Raw genomic sequence first — 24,889 nt, 5'->3', positions numbered from 1 at the left:
TCTTCACCACAGTGCTGAGAAGCAGACATCCGCTACTCCTCAGGTAAAAAGAACAGGGCCAGCATGGTTACCCAATAGTCCTACCTAGTTGGGCCTACATTTAGAGAGGTGACGTTTAATCAATACGTCAAATATGAAAAGTTATTTTAATAAAACGTCTCAGCAATCCTTACTCAAAGTCAAGCCAGACAACAGTCATCTCTTCTCTAGGCACTGCATTTCAGTCAGAGGCTGCAAAATGCTGGATGGCACAGGTGGTTAACTTGACCACAGTAGTGTCAAAGCACTAAACAGCATACACCAACCAGCCAGAACTTTAAAACCACCTGCTTAATATTGCGTAGGGCCTCCTCGTGCCTAAACAGGTCTCACCTGATGGGACATTGGCTCCTCAAGACATGAGCCATGGGTTTGGGCTTCACTCCCCCACATGCTAGTTTACTGGTTGTGCTTCCTTTGAGCACGGTTGGTAGGCACTGACCACTGCATACCCCAGAAGACCTGCAGTTTTAGAGATACTCTGACCTAGTTATCTAGCCATTGTCAATAAGGCACAGATCCTTACCCTTGCTTTTTTTTTTTTAACTTCAGTAACTGACTGTGCACTTACTGCCTTGCATGTAGATCCCACCATTATAACGACATAATCAAACGTTTTTTCCTTTAACCACCGGTTTTAATGTTATGGCTGATCAGTGTAAATAGCCAAGATGGTAAATTCTCTAAAATGACTCTGATGACGTTCAATCTGTATGGTTTCTTCACCATACAGGCAAATCTGAAACATCATCAGAAAACATCATCCTACACTGGGTCTTTTTTGGATTATATCTGTATGCTCCAAACTTATGACCAACTGTGTAATAAATGCTCAGCCAATAAAGCTTTTCACTCCAGCAGCAAGCAGTAAACTGATATTCCTACAAATACCACTTGCACAAAAGCAAGACTTTCAAAATGGGGGACTGCATCTCATTTACTGCAGGAGGGCCTTTTCCTTTCAAGACAGCACACCTAGCAGACATCCCCACCCAGTGGCCAAGCCCTGACAGTGCAGTTTTAGGAACTAACAAAAATAACACCAGATCAGAGTAACTTTTTTTTATTATTATAAATATTCAGTGTTGTAATGACATTCTGTCAAGAGTCTGGTTCCTTTAAAAGTGATATTCTAAAAAGAGAAGTAGGGGGGAGGGTCAATGCAAACCCATAAACAAGGAATGGACCCATCAGGTAGTCCACAGAATATAAAAGGGTCAGAAAAAAAAATCAAATAGAAATCATTTAACAGTTAGTTATTTTAAGGTTACTGACCCACAAAGGTTGCCTTCCCAAAGCAAGGACTTTGGCAGATTTGTTAAACCGCTATGACATAAAATAATGGAAAGGTCTGAAAGTCAATCTCGTAATAAACCGAGGCACATTGTACAAGCTCCTATGACTTTAAACGAAGAGCTGATTTGCATCCGGTTCTTATTCAAGTACAGAAAGAAAAGGAAACAATGACTGTCCAACATTGCTGGATACAATACAATAATGAACTAAATGTCAGAATCATTAAACAGTGCTGCTGAAGTCAATCCCCCCCCCCCCCAAAAAAAAAAGAAAATCGCTTGCGATTCATGTACAGGAATTAATGCTGTAAACCACCAATGAAGATCACTGAGTGAGAGAAAGAAAGGTGGGAAGAGGTGCGGGAGAAGCCACGTGAGGTCCTCACAAGTTCTTGCTCCTCACCTGGGGCTCTGTAAACATGTTGCTGGATCGTATACTGAAGTGTAAATGGCTAAAACCAGCCCTCACAGATGGCTAAAAACAAGTCCTTATTCATTATACATTAAAAAAGGTTAACAATAAAAACAATGCCCTTGGAAAAACAAAGAAAACCTAAAAAAAAAAAAGAAAGCTCTGAATAAAGATCTGTATAAGGCTTAAGAACAACTACTAGCACAAAGGACAAGGGGAACATCAACAGCCACCAAAAATCAACACAATGGAAAACTGCACAAGGACCTCTGCTGCAACTGTTCAGAACAAATAATAGGGTAAAAAGATCACGCCTCAACTGATGGCATGTCAACAAATAAAAAAAGATGGGAAAAAAATGATACACGATATAAAGCATTGACTATTCAATATAAAATAGCATATTTTTGACCATAGAATATGATAGAAAAATACAGTAGGCTTCCAATCCCTGTGGAATTGGGCATTTTGTTAGTGGCTGGACACCACAAAACAAAAAGCACCTCCTTAAAAAATATACAGGATTTAGAATTCCTGCTCTCTGTTGACAAAACAGCACCACATACGTAGCCCCTTCAAAACAAAACCAAGCATTCTGCAAATCAAGTTAAATAACTTTTATTGACTGAGCCTCTTCAGGTCAATGCTATACGAATATAAAAATGTATATATATATATAGATCTATATAAAGTCCTCAAACTGCATGAGTCATGTTGTCCTTAGGTAAACCATGGGGTGAGATCAGTATAAGAAGTACAGTAGTAGTGTTCTATAGATACTCAGGTGATTACTAATGCACCAGAGAAGTATGATTGTCCGTGTGCTAAAGGGAGTTTTTTTTTTTTTTTTAGAGGGGGGGGGCGGGGGGTTGGGGAGTGAAAAGCAGGAAGGAGTGATGAAGTAGACGAGTGTTAGCAGAGAGACATTTTTAGGCAGACAGGTTTTCCAGCCTGCATTTCAACAGCTTTGTGATGGTTTGGACAAGTCTGAGCTGGAGAGCCCTTTAAGAGAGGGAACTTTGTAGTCCTGCAATTTGGAATCCTCATAAGGCATAGACTGGGAGAGTTGTTCCACCTTAGGTCCGGAATTCTGACAAACAGCCGTCACCTTAGGGTCTGTTTTCCATACAGGGGTTGTCCCCAGTTTGAGATCCACTGGAACCAGTTCGCTCTCCTGTTTCAAAGTAGCAGGAGAAGAGAACACACTGGAGGGGAAAACGCTGCCTGAGGAGACGTCGAGGTTAGCGTGCGGAGATATGCATGCAGCTGCAGAGCCAGCCAAGACCAAGCTAGTCCTACTTGGTAGAAGAGCCCTGGCCCTCCGTGGAGAACTCAGATCAGCAGGCTCGTCCTGGACCATTGGAACTTCTGACAAGCCTCCGTTCCGTTTCAGAGCCAAGCAGGTATCTTCGGGTTCCATCTTCATCCTCTTGGCCTGCAATTCTCCACAGTTTTGGTGCTGCGAATCCCTGACCTCCATATCATCAGAAGACCTCTTGGTGGTGGCCTTTTTGCTGAGGTTGAGCGGGATGGCCTGGTCCTGAGAAACGGGCAGGGTGTGACCGTTGGGTTGGTAAGTCTTGCTAAGGTCCTGGGCCAGAGCTTCTGAAAGGCGTTTGGTGAACGAATTCATGTGTGCCGAGCCCAGGCGTGTTCGCATGAGCTGGCGCAGCTGCAAGCTACAGTCAATGTCCAGTGGAAGGATCTTAAGAGGAGGAAGGGGCGGCCTGGTTGTCTGGCCATCTTTGGCACCGGCAGTCCAGGACGTATTGTCCAAGCCACACCCTGAACACTGGTGCTGGAAATTCTCTGGCGTCTCGGGACTCCTCGCCTTGTTTTGGTTAAGCAGAGCTGTCGGATGAGGGATTGAGGGGTCTTGAGCAGTTCTCTCTGGACCACCCACTCCACTGAGGCCCAAGCGAGCCTTGAAGAGGTCCAAAGGACACATACCTTTGGTGGGGCTGAACCGTTCCAAAGAGCCACCGATTTGGAGCTTAGACTGACCAGACAATGAAGATGGGGCTAAGGCTTCACGCTCCATTTTCCCCTCTTCGTTCACTTTAGGCTGGTGGGGCAGAGGGGTGATGGATGTTGGTGCTTGGGAAACCCTTAACTGCTGGAAAACAGGCAAAGTTGCTTCTTTAATTGCTACCAGCTCTTTGCGAGGTCTCGCCATTACAGGTGTTCTTTCAACTCTACCCCTAGCCAGAACTTTAGTGTTCCGTTTGCCAGGTGGTCTTCCTCTTTTTCGAACCACCGCACCATCTGGTGGGATTGCCTAAAGAATCAGAACAGAATATTTAGTCAAGTAATCATTGTTAGAAAAGGCCACTTGAGCATGGCTTTATGCCTTTTTCTCAGTACATAATATAATTTGGAAATAATGTGAAAACGGTCTTATTCAGTTTTCTTTATCATGCGTTACATTTTATAAAATGTGCCTATTTATTTAAATAGATTCTCACTAATTATTTGTAATATGTGTAATGCATGAGAAATACTTGCCTGACTAGTGACCCTATTCTTCTTTGTGGAGCCCTGTGCTCCTTTCCCACGCACAGGTTTTCGGATGGCTGCAGCTGAAGCTGCTGTTGCTGCAGCTGCAGCTGAAGCTGCTGTTGCTGTTGCTGCAGCTGCTGTTGCTGTTGCTGCAGCTGAAGTTGCTGTTGCTGCAGCTGAAGTTGCTGTTGCTGCAGCTGAAGTTGCTGTTGCTGCAGCTGAAGTTGCTGCAGCTGAAGTTGCTGTTGCTGAAGCTGTTGCTTTGGGCTTGCTCAGCTCTTGAGTCCCACCCTTTATGTGTTGTTCATATGGGAGCATCAGCCTGTGATTATTAAACAAGATAGAACAATCCATTGTCAGGGACTAAACTAAAATCCTCTACAGCGGTGGCACAGACTTGACTGGTGTAATTGGAGGCTCTTACTCACTTTTCATAATGCCTCCTGGTACAGGTGGCAGCACTCGTACTGCCTGGGCTCCCACCCAACTCATTGTAAACAGTCTTCCACAAGCGTTGAGATGTCACCTTTATGAAAGAAAAGTCAAACGCGCTCTGAATAACAGCATTCATTCCCTCACTCTTATCACCCTCTTATATACACAGTCGGTTTTTCCAAGCCCAGACGGGAAAACAAAAAAAGCAACAAGAATCCAGAAAATATGCAATACTCAGACCTACCGTATCATAGCCTCCCAGCTTTTTGACAACCGAGTACATGAGGAAGAGATCAACTGAGGAAAGAATAATAAATTACTTACAGATGGAATCAAGGAATAGAAGCAATAGGGAAACATAAGCATGAGCAATGAGTGAAGTGACTACTTCAGTCTTTGAGGACTATTTTACAGGAAAGTTAGTGCCTGAATTGAGTGAGTGGGACAATACTCACTCTTCTTGAAGCCCAAATTGGGGACTTTGCTAATGGGGGACCCTCTACGCTCCATGAAGACTAAGAGCCGGTCCAGAAAGAGCTGCTCCTCAGGGTGAGGCAGCCAACTTCCCTCCCATCCCATTTCCACATCGCCCATCACATTTTCCTGCAAACCAACCATTTAGACACTTGAAGTGACTGTGCATCAAAACATAAAACCGACACGTTCCCTCTTACGCCAAAGGGAGCTAGTCAGTCAAGACTAATAAACATACATGTACATACAGTCTCAAAAATCACAAAGGCAAGGCAGTTTAACACTGATGCAGTTAAGGCCAATGTGAGATGATTTAGAAAAAAGTTAATATAAACCTAATAGGTGATGTATAGTCTTGGAGCTCCAGTCCAAAACTAAAAAAGCAAAGTTCAGACAGCAAACATGACTTAAAACTGTGCTCATGGGATTTTTGTCACTTTTTTTGATAATTAATTATCCATTGCACGGCATAGATTTTCATAATTCTGAAACATCCTGTTTAACCACACCAGCAGAAACATGAACGTATTTACACCTTGAACAGGAAACCTAGATAAAGCATTACGCATCCTGCATTAAGTTTATGATTCTGTTCACTACCATCAAAGCCCTTCATCTTCTGGCCCCTGTGTATCTTCATGCGCTCCTCAGGTCTTCAGACAGCAGCTTACTCACAGTCCCCCACACTAACCTCACCACTATCGGTGGCAGATCCTTCAGTGGTGTGGTACCAAAACTCTGGAATTCCCCACCCTCATAGGTTATTATCTATCTATCTATCCATATATATATAAAAATAAAAAGAGACTTTCTGTCTTGATAAGAGACACATACCTTCATCCTCTCTCCCCATGACTCGGATTGACTGAAATTTTGGTGTTCGCTTCCACTGCCGTCTCGTCCCCTTCTTTTCCGTGGTCGTCCTTTAAGGCTTAGAGAAGTACACCCTGGATCGAGACATGGATAAAATAATGGCCATTAATCAAAGAACAAAGAAGATCAAATACATTTGTAAATAAAAAAACAAACTCTGAATTAGATCATCCCTGAGAGCTCATGTTTAGTTTTCATTTGCTGTTAGTACTGAGCAAAAATACCATGCGGATTTGCCAGCTGTTCTTCACATTGTGTCACAATTTCATCATGAACGGATCAAGAGAAACGCTCCAAAATGACTTCTAATAAAACCTTTTTACAGTGACTTCCGCTGAGCGCTAAACAAAAGCTTTTCCTTCTCCTGTACAGGAGACAAAAGGTTTCTGCGTGACCGCTGTGATATCGAACAGTCACTGTCAATAGGGATACATACATCTACATACAAGGTTGTATTAAGGATCAAAATGACATTTCATATTTATAAAGAAACCAGCTGATACAAATTCAAGGTTCAATCACAACCCTAGATCATAAAGGTGAGACTTACCAAACTGAGACATTAAACTTGGGCTGGTGCCAAGAGATGGGTGGTTGAAGATGTCCCTGCAGTACATGACTCTGGTGTTGTGCAGGGCCATTTTTAGCCCTCCCAAAGCAAACATGTGAGGGTCTTGCAAACTTGGGGAGCCAGTTTGGTTCTGGGTGCGTTTCTGCAGAGAACGGAAGCGGCAGTACTGGGGGTAACTCAGCACCTTTACTTTCTGCTGCACTACCGGAGAAGCATCTAGGAGGGGAGGGGGGGATGCAAAATGTCAAACGCCCAGCAGGGGTCAGTAAGTAAACGCAAGAAGGCACTTTCAAGCAGTTCTTCACATCTTTCACATTTCAATTACACATAAATATCATGTTATATTAGATAAATTAATATCAATTTGTCAGTAACTAACCACTTATTTTGATGATTGATGAGTAAACAAGAAATTGCAGCTTTGGAAACGTTTAAAATAATTTAACACAACTAAATATTAAACTCCAAAATAAATACCTTTAAATATATTTTTTATATGGCAAACAGACCACAAAAGCTCATATTGTGTGTTAACATTTACCCCTACCCTCAGTTTTCACTTCCTGAGGTTCACTTGGAGGACTGTCAGGTATGTGGAGGCCATTGCTCTTTGGACAGCTATGTTTCCATTGGGGTGGTTCTAGGCAGGTCCAGTTCACCAAGTCTTCCACTCTGATCACAATTTTCTTCGACAAACCAAGGACTTCATCCTAGGAGATACACAACATTGATCCATTGTTCATGAGCTCATAAGAACATGACAAAGCAGTGTGTCTCGTTCTCACATGAGTCATAGGATGGTGGTTCCCAACCCTGGTGCTTGAGGACTCTCTGCCCTGCACATTTTTACTATATATACTCTGCTCCCAGCACACCTGATCCAGCTAATCAGCCCTTCCTGACTGGAAGGTGTTGTGCTGGAGCAGGAAACCACTGAAATGTGCAGGACCAGAGTGTCATAGTGTATCCTAAAGTTGTCACTCATAAAATCTTGTGGTGAGAGCTTTAGATCGGGAAGCTAAAGTACAGCTTTTGTTTCTAACAATACTTTTAGAAAGTTAGCTTCTTATTTTTTCACCCCACATTTGACCCAACACACAGCTTCTGCTTTCGTAAACACGACAACAAAATGTCATATATTTGTGCAATATATGAACACTGGAACACAGCGGCTTATAGGCATCTTTCATGCATTTTCCCATTTCACTTGAACCTGAATCTAGATATCCAATATCCCCCAGATTTCCAACCTACACCAAGGAAAAAAGAAAAGCTAGTAATTAGAAAGAGGTGTTATTCTGTGAGTGTATTACGTAGCTGCTGTAAGTAAGGAAAAAAGAGAGACGGACATGAGATATACAATATTGTGCAAGTTTTGAAAACTGTAACTATATAAATCTTATCTGGGCAATAGGTAAGTTTATTTGCTTAGTAAAACACTGGTTATTAGAATTAAACACACAAATACATCACTGTGTTCATTAAAACATCTCCAACGTTCTCCTCATGGGAGTACAGTATTATTTATTGTTATAGTGTTACAGTATTATTTATTGTTATAGTCATCCATACCTGGTTTGGTAAATCAGTGCTTAATGATGAGTGAAGGGTGTTTTTGTTCGTAAAAACTATATTTCAGAACAGCAATTTAATAATAATAAAAAGCATTATTTATTGCCATTTTAAGGAATACTGTGATCTCGACTCTGTACATATTATTGAATAATAGTTTAAACACAGCTCCTGAAAAAACCTACATGATCGGTTTCTCTGGTTTTACTATTTATAGGCAATGTGTTTAGGGAAACTCCAAATAAAAATATTGCTATTTAGAGCATGTATTTATTAGCAGAAATGACAAATGCTCAAAATGTACTGCTCATATAATGCAAAAAAAAAAAATTCTAATAATTAAGTAATTATTCAAATTTAAACACCACAGTACAAATATTTGAACTTTGAGAGCATTCAAAAATCAGTATGGTGAAATAACCTGGACTGCCAATCACAGCTTTCATGTCTTGGCAGGCTCTCCACTAGTCTTTCACATCGCTGTTGGGTGACTTAATGCCATTCATTGTCTGCAAATTCAGGTAACTTAGCTTTGTTTGAAATGCCTGGAATAAAATGGCTGCCATTCATGTAGAGATGCAAATTTAAGGAAATGAATTTAAGTGGTCTTTTTTTTTTTTTTTTCCCCAGAGCTGTATATAATCTTTTTTTTTTTAATGCCTGCCAGACTATATTCCAAATCTGAGCTGGTTTATTAATTTCTAAAACAAACAAAAAAACAACAACAACAACAAACACTGGATAAAACACTTATCATTTGGCATCATTGCAAGTACAGTTATTTAGAATTATCCATTTCCAGTTTTATTCCATTTTAAAGCTTCTCTGTTTTTTTTTTTTTGTTGCTTTTTTCACCTTGAACATTAGTTAAACAGAAGTGTTCTGTTAATCGTGTGAGTCTAGTATTAGTTCTAGCAATCATCCAAAAAAAAGCACTGCTTAATGATGTCAAATTAGTTCAAACTAGCTCACAAGATTTCAACTACTTTCTTCAAAATGAGAAGTTCTTCTTTCGGTTTACTGGACTTAAGATTAGGGTCTAATGCCATATGCTCCTCATCCAAGCAAACACACAGTTATTGCCAAGATAAATGTCCTTAGGTGCCTAAAACTTCTGCACAGTACTGCATTTTAAAAACTGATGAGATGGTTAATGGATTCTTCTAGAAAGTGAGTTATAAACGGGGTCTAGCTTTGATTAAACAAGTGAACATTTTAAGAGTGGACCACTTTTCGCAATATTATGAACATCAACAAAAGACAAATTTATAGCCACTCTTCATGTTTGATTTTGCGAGTTCAGACCATGCCTTCAGCTTATAAGATGACCTGAAGGAAAAAAAAAAACAACAGTACCAGAGGAAGAACTTCATGTTCATGTGGATTCTGCCTTTTGGTAGGAAGCCACCCCCCCCCTCCTTCTGATACATGGACCACGAATGATAGATGACCAGGTTGAAGGGGAGGTGACTGGGTGATGGAGGGTTGCACAGAGTAGAGATGGTATTTATAGGATGTTAGATTTGGTGGAGGGAGGGCTTCAGGCATGCTCCTTCTCCCTGAATGTAATCATTTTATAAAACCACATATTTAATATATGTCCCATTTATATAATGTGAAATTTGTGCCTTACTAAACCTCACAATTTAGTGGCAACAGGTCAACTAAAAGGCAGCAGAGTTGGACAAACAGAAACTTTGCACAAGCTTTAAAACAGGCCGAATCAGGTTTTGCTGGTTGATGACTTAATATCTTCTGACACCCAAGTGACAAAGGGGTTGCCTTCTACTCTCTGCTGCAACCAGTAACAATAGGCCACCAACCCCTAGGCAAGAAGGATCCATCCAAAACGCTGAAAACAGATGTAAAACCACAGCTGATGCCAGAATCCGCCTTTAAAACTGTGTTACATTAAAAACAGTAACAAAAACTCTGAGCGGGAGTGTGTTGCTTAAAATTCCCTGCCAGTCAGGCAGATTTGTGTGGCTTTAACAACATCATGTTTAAATAAAACATGGGTGAGAAATCTGACTCCAGCTTCCAAATGCTATGACTTTTTTTTTTTTTAAACCATGCCATGAGTCTTACGCATACACATGGAGCTGCTGCTCTGACAACTGTGTTTTTCCAGTAGAATAAATATCTGGGGGTTTTAAAGGCAGCTCATTTCGCTGAGGCATTAGACACTGGAATACACTACAAAAGCTCAAGAGCAGTTCAAGTTACCCTAATTATCTTTGATTGTTTCAACAGTTAGCTATAAATTACAAGCCTAGCTTGTGACATGGCAGCTGGAAAGCCTTTCTGATTAACATGAACTCTACCAGTACAGAGACTGCAGGCTGGTAAACATTTATGGGAGAGCGCTTTTCTACTAACACAGGAACAGATCAAGTACAGATTTAGGGTTTGAGATGTGCGATTGGTCTTCTTGTGCATTTACTACTTTATATATTAATTATTTAATAATAAAAGTGTTAAAAGTATTATGCACTGCCATTTGCTGTAATTGCAATGAATGTTGTGAGAGGCCTATATAGTCTGGGTTCTGCACATACTATTGAATAATAGTTATAAATATATAATAATACAAAATGGCTGCCAGACCTAAGATCAAGTGCTGGTATTATAAAAATATATTATTTTTTTAAGACACTGAAAGTGTTAACATTTTATTCCCTTTTTGTGTCATTCCAAGCACATTTAAATTTCCATGTTCCTAATTTCTATTATTTTCTTAAACACTCATGTGCTCTTTCCATTTGATCCTGGAGCTGGGCAATATGACGATATTTTATCGTATCGTAATAAATTGTGTTATCGTAAAACACAATACGATGTTTTAAGCATATCGTTAGTGCTTAATAAACACTGGTCAGCTGCAGGTTTCATTACAAACAGTGTGATTAGACTAGTTTAATTAAATGAAGTGCAGCAGATGTTGAATAATAATCACTGTATTCAGCACAGTTTCTGAATAGTAGTTTCACTACTAATGTATTTTGTCTGTGATTACATGTATCATGACAAATATTGTGTATCGTGAAGAATGTATTTAAATATTGTGATATCGTATTTTTATCATATTGACCAGCCCTATTTGATTCTACCATTGCCATTTTTTTAATACGTTTTTATAACAGTTTTAGTTAATTACACAGTACAACTTTTTATGCTGCATTTTTGCTTATAAAAGACACTATTAATGAATCTATTGCCACTATTATTAATAAATAAAAAAAACACTGGAATCATTTCAGCATTTTTTTTTTTACAGGCTTTTCTAATATTCCGCTTCCTTTACCTCTCCATGCTCCCCGGTCCTGCCCTTGGGGGTGTCCTCCGGGAGAAAGTAGAGTCTGGAGCTGGCCAGCAGGTGGCCCTGTTTCTGGTCCTCCCACAGCAGGGTGACCTCTGCGATGCACACTGGCTCCTGAGGGCCACAGCGCACATAGTAGAACTCCCCCAGCGTCCAGACCTTAACAGGGGCCCCATCCTCTGGCCTGTGGCACACCGACTTGTAGAAAGAGAAGGTGCCTCGCCGACAGCAGGGGGGGCCTAACCACTGATGAAGAAAAAAGCACAGAAGAATTCGACTGTTACCAACCTTGCATACAGTAAGCTAGTAACGGCGGATAGCAACCCAACAATGATTTTGCCTTAAAGCAACATGTACATCACTTTACCTCACCACAAATGCAGACAGTCAATCAGCCAAGGGGTGTCTAAAGCCTACCCCTTTAGGTTTGCAGCAGAACTGCAAGGTAATGACGCCAATGAGTAAAGGAAGCTTACACTTAGCAGCCAGGTAGCGTTGTGCAAAGTAAAACACATGCCCTGAATCCTCACACAGCATTAAGTTGTTAAGCAATCTAAAAACAGACCTGCTTATGTGGTTTTTCACAAAACTGCCATCTTCTAGAAATCCAGAAAGAACATGTCTTGATCATAATGACTGATTTATGTGCTCCCTGGTGGCCAGATGAAGCTGCTAAGTGCCTAAGAAAACAGAAAAGACCAGGGAAACCTTTACAGGATTCAAGACGCTTGTGTTCAAGAGCGCTTCACTCTGCGTACAGCACGGACAAACACATACAGCCACCCCTTCACATGATCCAAATTATCCATTTCTGCAATACCCATTGCACATTTCTCAAAGTAGCGCTACGTCACTGACAAAAGCCTGCATTCTTCTGCTTCAATTAGCTAAGGTTCATGCGAGTGGTTCCCTCAACTCATTGCATAAAAAAATCTTTCAGAGCAAGCAACAGTACGTTCTAAAACAGGGCGAATTACACTGGATTTTAGTCATCTTTAAACTACTAAGACTTCCTTGGTCGTCACTGGTAATGTTTCTGTGGCTGAAAACACATTCCAGTGTATTAAGCTACTTAGAAACAGCTCTGATAGTGATGGAAAAATGCACACATACTTCTTCCCCCCCCCCTCTCTTTCTCTGCAGGGCAAAATGTGATAGTTCGAAAAAGGAAATTCCACATCTACAGTGCCAACGTGGTTCTGTGGTTATCAAATATAAGACAAAAACTCCACAATCAGGACAGAACATGGACGGGCGTCAAGCCGTAACCCGTAATTTGAAATGTTGTATTTTCATTTATAAAGAACGTGAAGCGATTTTTCAAACCATTCGAAACAGACCAGGCTAAAATGTGATTATCATCAATTAATTTATAAATCATCTGAAATGAACTCAGCAATTTCTGCTTTGTGGTAGACAGCCAGTCCCAGTCCCAGCCCCATTCGTCGTCGTCGCCCCCGCCCGGAGGTGACGGTGTGGTGGAGGGTTGCAAAAATAAAAGCTTTAAAGCCCTTGTATAAAAGCTCTGCAATTGCTTGTGATGGTTCAGCCCAAAAGCAACATGTACACCAATTTACCTCACCACAAGCTCTGTCAGTCAATCAGCCAAGGCAGGTTTACCTCTTACAGTCTACCTCTTCAGATCTGCAGTAGAACTGCAAGGCAAGGACGCCAACAAGTAGGGGAAGCTAAAAATATACGGCAAAACCCCATGATCAGGACAGGACATGAACGTGTGACGAGCCGTAATCAGTCAGAGCCTTTATTTGAAATGTTAGATTTCATTTGGTCGAATGTGAAGCGATTTTTAAAAACCGATTGAACCAGACCAGGATAAAATATGATTATTGTGATGATTTTTATCATCACTTATTTATAAGACATGTGATCTGAACTCAGCAAATCTGAATCCCCTTGTATAGAAGCAATATCATAAGACAAAAACCCCATGATCCAGTTAATGGCTATTTTTATGTTAGATTTCTAATCAACCCAGATGGCTTAAAATTAGTTTTTTAATGATCATTTATAAATTGAATTGAATCCCCTTGTGTATATATACACACACACACACACCACCTTGTGTATAACAGCATGACAACATTTGTGCACTGTTGGATGTTTGCCATATCTATCCATCTATATCTATATATCTATCTATCTATCTATCTATATATACACACACACACACACACAATTATATCACCATTAAAATAAATAAACAAACTTTCATCACAAGTTCAGGCCATTTCCACTTTTTAAGCACTTTAACATATTTGTCTGAGATGAGGATCGGACACGGGTACGGGTTAGACCCAAAGAAATCCACACAAACCAGAGCTTGAACTTTACTACCACATAAACTGGATTACTGGACTAATTTAGCTTGTTTAATTGCAGAATTGGACACGGTATGTGGAATTGCTGACATTATGTTTTTCAAAGTAATATTTTCCATGATCATTACCCAGTGTTACCACTGGGAGGAGTGTCCTACCGAGCACAATGTCTCAGCAAAGACAGATAACTTGAGCCCAAAGTCAAACTTAGGGATCGTTTATGCCTCGCATTTGGCTTATAGGTTATCAGGCTTACAGAGAAATTTAGCTTTGTGGAAATGCCCCCCCAGAGGGCTGAGGAAGTAAGCAGCTCCCAGCTAACCCCACCCCCAACACATACACACATACATACATACATACAGACAGACATACATACACACATACATACATACATACCCCCTTCAGCCCCTTATCCTATGAGAATGAGAGCTAAGCCACATGTCCAGCGCCTAGTGGTGGAAAGCAGGTACTACAGCCTGCTGGGCTTTAGCAAGGCTAGCTCGCAACCGCAAAATATGAAGACTGCCTCTCGATGTATTTGAACTAGAAACACCCAGATAATATCAGCGATAGCAGGGGAAAATGGTGAGCTGTAAACACAACAGGAAAGAGGTTTAAAAAACACACGAGCTACAAGTTCTGTGACCTTGGAGCGGCAGGAGCCAGCAGTGTTTAGGCTACAGTAATAGCTGGCCAATATTGCTGTGGAAAATGTATCACAGATGGTTACCAAGACAAACGGTTACAGTCGAAAACTGCTCAATATGGAAAAACACACAGCCCGCACCGACGTTAGGCTCACCATTTGTTATTTTCGTGCCAGATTCATTCAACGAGCACGACTTCCTAACTTCCGACACTGAAATGCAGGCGATATTTTTGAGTATTTGTGGCCGCCTCGCTTCCTAAAGTGTAGCTAATTCGACATGATAAAAAAAAAAATTAAATAAAAAAAAATAATAATAAAAATAATAATAATAATGCAGGCTTTACATCCAGGCTTGTGTTGCTCTCGGCTGAAGTCTACGGCCAACCGTCGCTATACTGCGAATTCACGAACGATATTCGCGATAACGACGAAATTCAATAACACGGCTCGACATTAATCCGAAAATTACAGCCGAGCAGCTCATGATGTTCGAGCTTTACTATAAATCATTTGCTCCACCTAGTTCATGTCTGTCTGCCTGTCCTCAACAATATTTCCGAGCCTTTCAAAATCACCACGTCATTTCAAAGTAAAGTTCCCTTATTTTACTTTTAGTGACTCGAAAAACAGCCCCGATCTGCGACCATCAGCCGATTTTTTAAAAATTTTGATGTATTTATTGATTTTTCAAACAAATCCGTCCCCACAGGTTTAATAATAAACTCGAGGCAGAAGGAGAAAAATAAAACAAATTCTGTTAGGCAAATGTGAAAATGTGGGGGTGGGGGTGGAGAGAGGAGCTAGGCAGTCGACACGACACACAAAGAAATTAATCATTAACAAAAAAAAATATCGAAATATTGAAATTAAAATTAATTCGGCCAATTTCAATTCAACAATGCAGCTCGGTCCGAGCACACGCTACACACATCGACCCAGACAGGCAGCGTTTTAGCCCGAGTTTTACGACAATCCCAAAAGTTTCGCCTCGCTCAGCTGAGTCGAAATTGGTCGAGAGTCGTTTGGGCTGAGATGAGAATCAATTCAGCCTTTTAACTAAATTCAAAACGTGGCGATATTGCAGAGGGGGACACCCTCAGAAGAGCACACACACACACTGCAGAGGAAAACAGCCAGCGTTTGGGAAGTAGCTACATGACTCCCAGGCGTGAACGGCTTCGCCGGCCTGTTTACAGGAATATAAAGTTGGAAGTTGTATTACCTGTATGGTATTCTGCTCCATTGCAGTTCAGCATTCCCTTATTCCCCCTCTCTCGCTCTCTTTCTCTGCCCCCTATCAAGTTACACAGCCGGGTACTCACCGGCACACTCACAGAAACGCTACAGACGAAAAGCTTGGTTGGTTGGTTGCTGTGTGTGTGTGTGTGTGTGTGTTTTTTGCGAAAATGGGGCAGGATCTAGGTGTGGCCAAACTCGATTTCCCAAAGAACTTTATAATAAGAAGTTTATCTGTTATTAACGAGGCTATTGTGGCCCTTTAGACAGAAACGAGCTGTTTAGTCATAGAGAGAGAGAGAGAGAGAGAGAGAGAGAGAGAGAGAGAGAGAATATATATATATATATATATATATACATTGTCACATATATTGATATTGTTTATTACAATGTGTATAAAAATAAAAACAGAAAAAGGAAAAAATAATAATAATGTACTATATTAAAACTGTCTAAACACACACTCATATATATATATATATATATATATATATATATATATATTCTTTTTTGCTAAATCCAATTGTTTATTTGTATCTGTTTATTTATATTTAAACGTGATTCATTGAATGAATGTTACCTATATAAACATGCAAACATATCAACTGTATCTACAGTTTTATAATATTATATATGTTATGCTGTATATCTTTAGTACATATAAATCTATCTAAAAAACTCTATAAAACTATTTAAATACTTAATTTAATGAATTACTTTCATCTCATATAAATAAACATATATATCTATATATACATACACACACTCATATATATATATATACACGTATATATATATATATATATATATATATCTCGTGCTAAAATGAAATATTCTATTCAATTCTATTATTTTTATTTTATGAAAAACTTTTTAAATTGTTTATACACATATTATAATATATAAGGATGTATATATTTATTGACTATTTCAACAATATAATATTTATAAAGTTATGTAGAGTGAAAAGGGTTTAATTCCCCCACCCCCCTTCCCCCCATTCTCACTTTGAGTAAAGAGGGGGTTTATGCAGAAAGGGTAAAATGCAGGAGGGCTTCTGTGAGTCACGTGATCCCTGCAATCAGGGCCACATTGTGTCTGACGTCCCCATGAATTGAGGCTGTAAATAAAATAAAATAAAGAGAAGTGTCTGTATTTTAGGAGTTAGAATGAAAACCCTGCTAACTGCCCTGTCCAAACCCTGCATCACTGCACGGTCACGTTTACAAATGTGAAAACGGCTCTGTCGTTACTGGATTCTCCAGCAGGGGGCGCGCTGACGTGTTTCTCAGCTGTAACCAGGATATTTTCAGACAACACTCTCCTCTGCAACTTCAGATACCAGTCATTGGTAGAAACACACTTTATACATGTATAAAAACTACACTGGAGGATATTTGGTGGTGCGGTGAAGTTGTAGTAGACTGAAGATGGTATTTATAAGATAACCTTTAAAGCTATGAAACAAGGCCATGAAAAGCATAGGAGGCGTTAGCAGTTATTTTGGGCTATTTCACTTTAGAAATGGTGTTACTTTTGGTAGCACAAATATTAAAATGCACAACACATGATAGCAAACCACAGATCAAACCTGATTTTCACAACAGCACAGTCATAGGTGAGCCTCCTTACTCTATCCCAACTCACACACGGACACTGAAATGGAGGGCAAAGCCGTTTTAGGCAGTAATTGAATTGCCTGTGATAGAAATAAAAATATTGCCTTGCTAGTAACAAAGGTCATGTCCTTGTCTGACCATAGCAGTCCACATTAGCATGACTAAATATCATGGCTTGCCATGCTCATGTGTGTGTCTGTGTTTATTGTTAAGGGGGGTTTTATCCACTCCAGCGGTCCTGAAGTGGTCCAGCGTCTGACTGTTTGTCATGGGGTCAGCGATGATGGTCAGTGCAGTGCCACACAACTAGGCCAAACGGATGGAGAGAGAGATTAACAGAATTTCTTCAGAATACCTAACTACAGGTAGGAGAGTAAACAGCACAAACACAGTGATTATGGACATGGTCTTCACAGATTTAAATAAAAAAAATCCTTATTTTCATGGTTTTATCTGGATTAAATGAAATGGTGCTGCCTGCCTTTGCTTTACAATAGTAGGCTGGACAAAGGCAGATGGAAAATCAGAGTTGTCCTACATACAGCTCTATTTCAGACATGAATCTGGTCTGGAAGCTGTCCCACATGTGGAGCGCTTCTGAGGTCCATCCCCCCAAACAGTGGCTGGTCCCGGGCTAGTTGAATCAGGATCACTCACGCTCGCTCCCAGAGACACTGATCATTTCTCATCAAGGCTGTTTTGCCAGAGTAACTTACTGAACATTAGTCTTTTGGCAGCTAGGTGTCATTGCATATATGGAGCAGTACTTGTATTTGTCCACAACTATTAATACTTTCATATTTAGGAGCAGCAACATGATCCTAACAGAATGTACAGCTTATTATAAGCATGAGCGTTCTCTATGAGCCTCACCAGCTTATTATGGCAGCGTATAATAACATGTATTCTTTGCTCAGGCCTGCTTAATGCTGGACCTACAAAAAAACCCAGCAGTTCTTTGTGAGTGTGTACCAAAGAGTAAACTTCAATATCCTGTTCCCTTTAAAGCAAAACAGAAATGACCACCCATCCATCTCGAAAGGCTGCTCGTGCACTCCTGTGTGTGTGTACTCCTTTCCAGAGGTCCAGAATTAGGCCCATTTCATTTAAAGGAGTAGTTCAGTGGGAACAAACAAATTTTGTGACTTTTCCCTTTACCCCACACTTAGGCCATCGTTCAAGACATGTGTGATGTTTGAAATGTAACCCTTTAGTCTTTGCACTGGAGCTATGAGGCCAGTGTAGTGAACATGTGCTGGAAGCTCATACCCACCAATTAGCACTGTGTGAGCTGCATGCCTTAATCATCGCACGCCTCGACCTGTGTCTAGCTGCTGAGTAAAAAAACAGTACACTTTACGAGAAAGTACTACTGTAGGGGCTTTTTTCTAGCCCTTCATTTCATCTGCAATAAAAAGACACTCCATTAATTCCACATTTATTATTAGAAACATTAATAGTATTAAATAATACAATGTATTATTAATAACATTATTATTATATATTATTTTATTATGATTATGATTATGATTATTATTATTATTATTATTATTATTATTGTTATTATTATTATTATTATTATTATTATTTAACATTCATTTTACCAGGAGGTCCCCTTGAGATTCAAATGCCGTTTTCAAATAAGGCCTGGCAAAGACACCACACACTTTACAGTTACAGGTATTATAAAACCATATAAAATCATATGTACATTTTTTGCACATAAATCACATTATACAGCTGTCCTAACCTCCACAATGCTTTAATAACTGTAATATTTATTTGAATTCCTTAACTTTAAGACTGATTTAAGGCTGTGCACACCTTTTCTCCTGCTGTAGAGCTAGTGACTCTTGGCATCACTTGGATATTTGGCAGTAGTACACTGAAGACTATATAAGGGTACTTATTGGATAACCTTTAAACCTATAAAACAAGGCCATGAAAAGCACATGGGGCCTCAAGAGCTGCTGAGAAAACGAGATTCATTGTGCTTTTTTCGTTTGGTCATTACAAATACCACCAAAAAGAAAAAAAAAACACATGGTGGCAAAACCATAAATAACACCTGATTTTTACAACAGCACAGTCACAGTCCGCTGTGTAGGTGGGCCTCCATACTCTACCCCAACTCACTCATGAACATGAAATGGAGGACTCAATATACATACCAACCAACGGACTTGGATAGTAACTCAGTAATGTCTGCTCGAGTAGAAATGCAGATAGAGTTGGACTATCCTGATGATTTCCACACTTGTACCCTTATAAGTGTAATAGTGAGGAGTCTACTGTTAATCTACTTTTTTACATTGTAGTTCTGCTACTTTGGGGGGAGGTCAGCTCCAGAGCGCCTTGTTCTTTTTGTGGTGCTTTTCTTTCACACAAGCCTGAATCAGCAATAAGTAAACCTTAGAATAGCGAATTCATAAATACAGATTTTCTTTATTTTATTTTATATTTTGCCTCAAAATATAGAACTTTGACAACCCAAGCAACCATTTGGAGACTTAAATGGGTCCTTGTCTGGTAAAAGGCCCCCCTACTGGTGGCCTTGTGTAATAGAGGGGGAGTCCAAGCTAGTGGGTGGCAATGGGAAATGACTTCAATTGGGGTTAAAGATAGGACAATGTTAAAGATAGGATATGATGCTCAGAAACTCTCAGATCCATCAGTTTATTAATCAAACAGAGAACGTGTTGGTCGTTGTTAGTTGGCCAGCTTGTACGCAGTCAGACGAACCCTGCATATTGTGTTTAGACATATAAGTCCGTTATATGTGGCATGTTTAAGTTGCTTATGTTATAATAAAAGTACACTTAGCTTCAAAATTAGGCAGATCTGTCACACAAGGCTATACTAAGAGGGCCAGTTCGGCATGATTGATCGCTGAGGCCAGGCGCGGCTGATCAGTGCTTCTTAAGTTCAGCACTAGCTACCTAGGCTAACGCTAATAACAAACTGCTCTTAGACTTTCACTAATTTCTGTAAATTCACACACAGAAACATCTCTCAACCCGCTCTGAACATCATCCAGATCCAACTTTATTTTATTTAAGCTGAACTGTGGGGCTGTTGGGGGTGTATGTAGCACTAGCTAGCTTTGCACGTGTGAGACTGGTCTAGTCCAGCGTTAGCAGCACTAGCCTAGCAACTCTATAGATTACAGGACAGTGTAAAGGATCTTAATTATAAATAATTCATTTTAACATAAAATAAATGAATTGTGTTGTTTTTAAGGAAAAGTGACTCTGGTAGTAAAAATTGCAGCTCATTGATTTAAATCAGTTCTGATCCCCAAAAATGTTTAAATATTTCCAACAACTTTTCTTATAAACAACTTTTAAGATTTTTATGCTGAACTAACAATGCCTGTTAGTTAGCCTATGCTTTATTTGCCTAACTTTATTGCTGTTAAGTTCAAAATATATATATTTGAGTAAATGAATTAATAACAGTCTTATGCACAAATCTGGGAACACCTGGTCACACATTATATATATATTTTTTTTTTATGAAAAAGTGAACAAATCCTCTATATTTACAAAATGTATATATATATATATATATATATATACATTATTACATATAACATACATATACAAATGCCTTATGTTCCTACTAATTTTCTTATTTTAATATACTAGGGAAATAATAAAGCATAGGGTCTTTAATGTTTTATTCCTTTTACACAAATCACATTGTGTATTTTTGTACATTTAATATATTATTTATTTATTTTAAATTTTCCATAAGACTGTATATGAAGCTGACACAAGCTGTTAAATTATCAGATGTATTAACCCTAGACTAAGAAGGATGAAATATGTCAATAGACAGCATCCGTTCAAACACAACTAATTCAATCCATATAAGGATAATGGGGCATGTTGTCTCTAAATGGTGACTATTAACACCTCTTGCGTCTAAAGGCCAGTACAACATTGTGCCAACAGTTATTGTTCTTCCTCTGTATGTTCCCTTAGACCTGGATCACATAAATCCTATGACCCATCATCACCTTCTGCAGTCATTTAGCGGGTAGCCAGGGTGGAGGGGTGTGTGTGAGGGTAAAACATCCTCTACCTGAGAGAACAATGGCCAACACCTAAGAGTCACTAGTTTTTCAAATTCATTTTTAAAAAATATATATTTTAATACCAGTTAAGCACATCTTGCTCAACATTTTTTAGGATTTGAAAAAGACATTTTGTCTTTGCCTTCAACTGTGAGCTATAGCCAGACCCGCAGATAGGTTAGTGTAATGTTGTCTGGTTCAGACAACCACTGGACAACCGTGACCTCTTAACTTGGCCGTTTGTAATGGGTTTTAAACTTAGACAAAATCAGTGAAAATAAAGCTAAAGGCTAAATGATTTGGGAGTTGTATTAAGTATTTAAACACAAGACTGGCTGTTTCCTGGGCCGGAAGTAACAGTTTGAGACCTGAACTCTGAACCTCCACTAGGGGTCAGGATTCTGATACAGCTTTAAACAGACTATTCATTAAATTCAGTGTACCAGTGCTTTACATAGTAAGTGTAGTTTTATAGTCATTTATGTCTGCAGATGTTGGAAAGTGAGTCAGTTAGGAAACTTTAAAAATAGTTCTGAAGTTTAATCTTTAATTTCTACATTATATGGAAATGTACATGTAAATCCACCATTGCTGCTGTAGTTAGGTTCTTAGTGTCAGTATTAGCATTAGTAGTTTTGCTATTAGTACAAAGAGCAAAACTGTGTAGTAGGTTATGATTGTTAGTTAGTTTGTGTGTCTGGTCCATCCTATAATAGTGGTTCTCAGGCCTGTGGAACCCATGTAGTCTAATCCAACTCAGCCCTGGAGATGCTTGATGACCTTTGAGCTAGAAAAACACAAAAGCATTCAGCACATTCACAAGTCAGCAGTTTCAGTTTGAGTGAAACTGCTTTATCTCATTGCTTGCAGCAAGATATGGACATCTGAAGAGCATCTGATCACTATAACTACAGTCATTTAGGTTAACGTATGTTAGCAGACATGACCAGTAGTAATGAGTTTGGAGAAGATCTTGGCATGTTGTTGGTACAAGCCAAACGTTGAGGCTTTTTGCTGTGGGTTATACAGTTGGTAGACTGTGCAGGTTTACCTTCGCCCTGCTAGTCATACAGTGTCAAAATATTCCTGAATTAAAAGTGAGAAACCAAAGATATATATTACAGTAAAAGTAAAATAGAAGCTGTGTATATAAAATAGCAAGTATATAAAATCAAGAATCAGGATATGTGATTATAGCCTATATATTTACATTAAAGTAATTTCAGAACTCTAGCTAGAGCTGAGCGCACACTATGTAATCCTGACTACTGAGCCCACCTGGTCTTCACCCTGTTCAACAGACTTAGTGTGTGGTGAGTAAGAGGCAGAACTGAGCGGAAATATGAATTATCATAGTGTTAGGCTATTTCATTTTACACTACTATAAAATATGAACAAAATATGTGAAAGATAACTGGCAAGAGAAAAAAAGCATGGGATGAATATTCTTATTTTTGTTGAAGTGAAAACTCTGAATGACTGTATTCAGTAAAAAAGATGAGAATAGTAAAATGTGAAATGTAACTCAGCAATAATTTTATAATTATTAATATAATTATAGTATAATTATTTTAATTATTACAATAATTGTTATATTATAATATAATATATTTTTAAAAAAAATATCTAGGTGTTTTACATTACTGTGCATCCACTATGGGATCACAAACATGGATGTTAATGTTATTGGTGTGGATTTAAGCAGGAGGACCAGGCGTCCTCTTTTTCAGACATGTCCTCTTTTTGGAGTCTAAAATTGTGCATTGACTTTACGACAGTTTTTGTTTTTACAGTCGTCACACATCCGTTACACGCGTCTGTTTAAGTCCCGCCCTCTCATCGCCACTATTGGTCTGCGTGTACCTGTATTTACGTCAATCATTGAGCAAACTGCTCAAGTCCCGCCCTCCCATCACCACTATTGGTCTGCGTGTACCTGTATTTACGTCAATCATTGAGCAAACTGCTCAAGTCCCGCCCTCCCATCACCACTATTGGTCTGAGTGTACCTGTATTTACGTCAATCATTGAGCAAACTGCTCAAGTCCCGCCCTCCCATCACCACTATTGGTCTGTGTGTACCTGTATTTACGTCAATCATTGAGCAAACTGCTCAAGTCCCGCCCTCCCATCACCACTATTGGTCTGTGTGTACCTGTATTTACGTCAATCCGCTCCCCACCACGGCCGATTGACCACAGCCTAAAAGTTCCTCACCGTATGCGGAAATGAACACGAATCATTTTGGCTTTAGCTGACTTTTTATTTTATTATTATTATTATTATTATTATTTTATATAATTTTTTATTTTATTGGCCTTCAAAAAAAATAGAAGTTATAATATTAAAGAAGTTATATAAAAGATGGTAAAACTAAAACTGTTTTTAAAAGCACATAAGCAGAAATGAAAGGAGATGTTTTGGCCATATTGGCTATTAAGGCAATTTATTCATTTTGTTAAATTAGTAAATATTTATGCATTAATGTCAGTTGCATTAACACAGTTGCATTGTTTATAGAGATATTTAACTCCCTCATACCCTCATATACCCTCACACATACACACACCGCCATGGTCCTACATCTTAGGCCTACTGGAAGCCCCCCAGCCACAACACATTAATCACAACGGACACCAGTTTGGCCCCAGTGTCCTCTTTTTAAGAGCTGAAATATGATCACCTTACCTTGAGTTTACTATTTTAAAAAAGGTTGGTTTTTCTTTTACAATTACCAGCTTAGATAGCTGTTGAGGCATTGGCCCAAAGCTTGCCTCTTGCTGAACCTACTAGCATAGCTGGACTAGGAATGCGAAGCCTACTGTGAAGCCTACTTCACAAGCTCAGTCATGCTCTTTTGTCTATTTCCACCATGGCTAGACGTGGTCAGCCATTCAGACTTTCTAGCCCGTAGCTGTATCCAGAGATATCCCCCTTTACTTTCCACACGAAAGCTACATTCTTCTATCAAAATCAACAGCTGTAGTAACCAGAAGACAGCACTCTCGTTTGCAAACGTGCCAAGCCCCACTTTCAGGAGGAAATCTCTTCCAGGAATGCCTTCCAAACATGAATAGTTTCTATAGGTGTGACTTTCCTTGGCGCCCATTAACTACTCTGTATCTTCTCAAGTTTTTCAGTGCTGTTATCCGATGTCTTGTTGATGTTGTCCATGTGCCAAAACAAAAATCATGTTAGACACAAAAATGAATTTTAGGTGATCAGATATTTGCAGTACAGAGCTAATGCGAACACACCTACAAGTTGACTCAGTGTATTTTCTGTTAGTTCACAGTAAAATGATAATTAAGTCTGCAGCTCCTGGAATAAAGTCTATCCATAACTATCCATAATCAGTTCTCAAATTTAGTGTTCCCCCCACCCCTCACACTTTCATCATCTCTATCCAGCTACATGAATTCACAGATTTAATTGCAAGTTTATTCTGGTTTGTGCCGTCTGCACTACCTAGCTAATGT

The 24,889-nt window shown here is 39.3% G+C and overlaps 1 protein-coding gene across 1 annotated transcript; it reads right to left on the bottom strand.

Annotated features, from left to right (window-relative positions):
- Positions 1-1,090: 1,090 nt before the first annotated feature.
- On the bottom strand, positions 1,091-15,838 carry LOC140539148 (uncharacterized). The gene is made up of 10 exons (XM_072661780.1): positions 15,700-15,838; positions 11,475-11,735; positions 7,146-7,308; positions 6,578-6,814; positions 5,989-6,101; positions 5,136-5,283; positions 4,925-4,977; positions 4,674-4,771; positions 4,252-4,567; positions 1,091-4,024 (listed from the first exon to the last, which is right to left on the bottom strand). Exons 1-10 carry the CDS (start codon positions 15,718-15,720, stop codon positions 2,705-2,707), a joined length of 2,730 nt encoding a protein of 909 aa, XP_072517881.1. The 5' UTR covers positions 15,721-15,838; the 3' UTR covers positions 1,091-2,704.
- Between the last annotated feature and the right edge of the window lie 9,051 nt (positions 15,839-24,889).

Source organism: Salminus brasiliensis, chromosome 18 (genome assembly GCF_030463535.1).
Source record: "Salminus brasiliensis chromosome 18, fSalBra1.hap2, whole genome shotgun sequence".
Taxonomy (NCBI): Eukaryota; Metazoa; Chordata; class Actinopteri; order Characiformes; family Bryconidae; genus Salminus; species Salminus brasiliensis.
This window is presented reverse-complemented; position numbering and strand designations above follow the sequence as displayed.

Excerpts from the sequence above, each read along its gene's own strand:
- LOC140539148 (XM_072661780.1), bottom strand. The coding sequence starts at position 15,720 with ATGGAGCAGAATACCATACAG. Across the intron at positions 6,815-7,145 it reads TCAGGAAGTGAAAACTGAGG|ATGCTTCTCCGGTAGTGCAG; the intron begins GTAGGGGTAAAT and ends CTCCCCTCCTAG. Across the intron at positions 4,025-4,251 it reads AGAATAGGGTCACTAGTCAG|GCAATCCCACCAGATGGTGC; the intron begins GCAAGTATTTCT and ends CTGATTCTTTAG.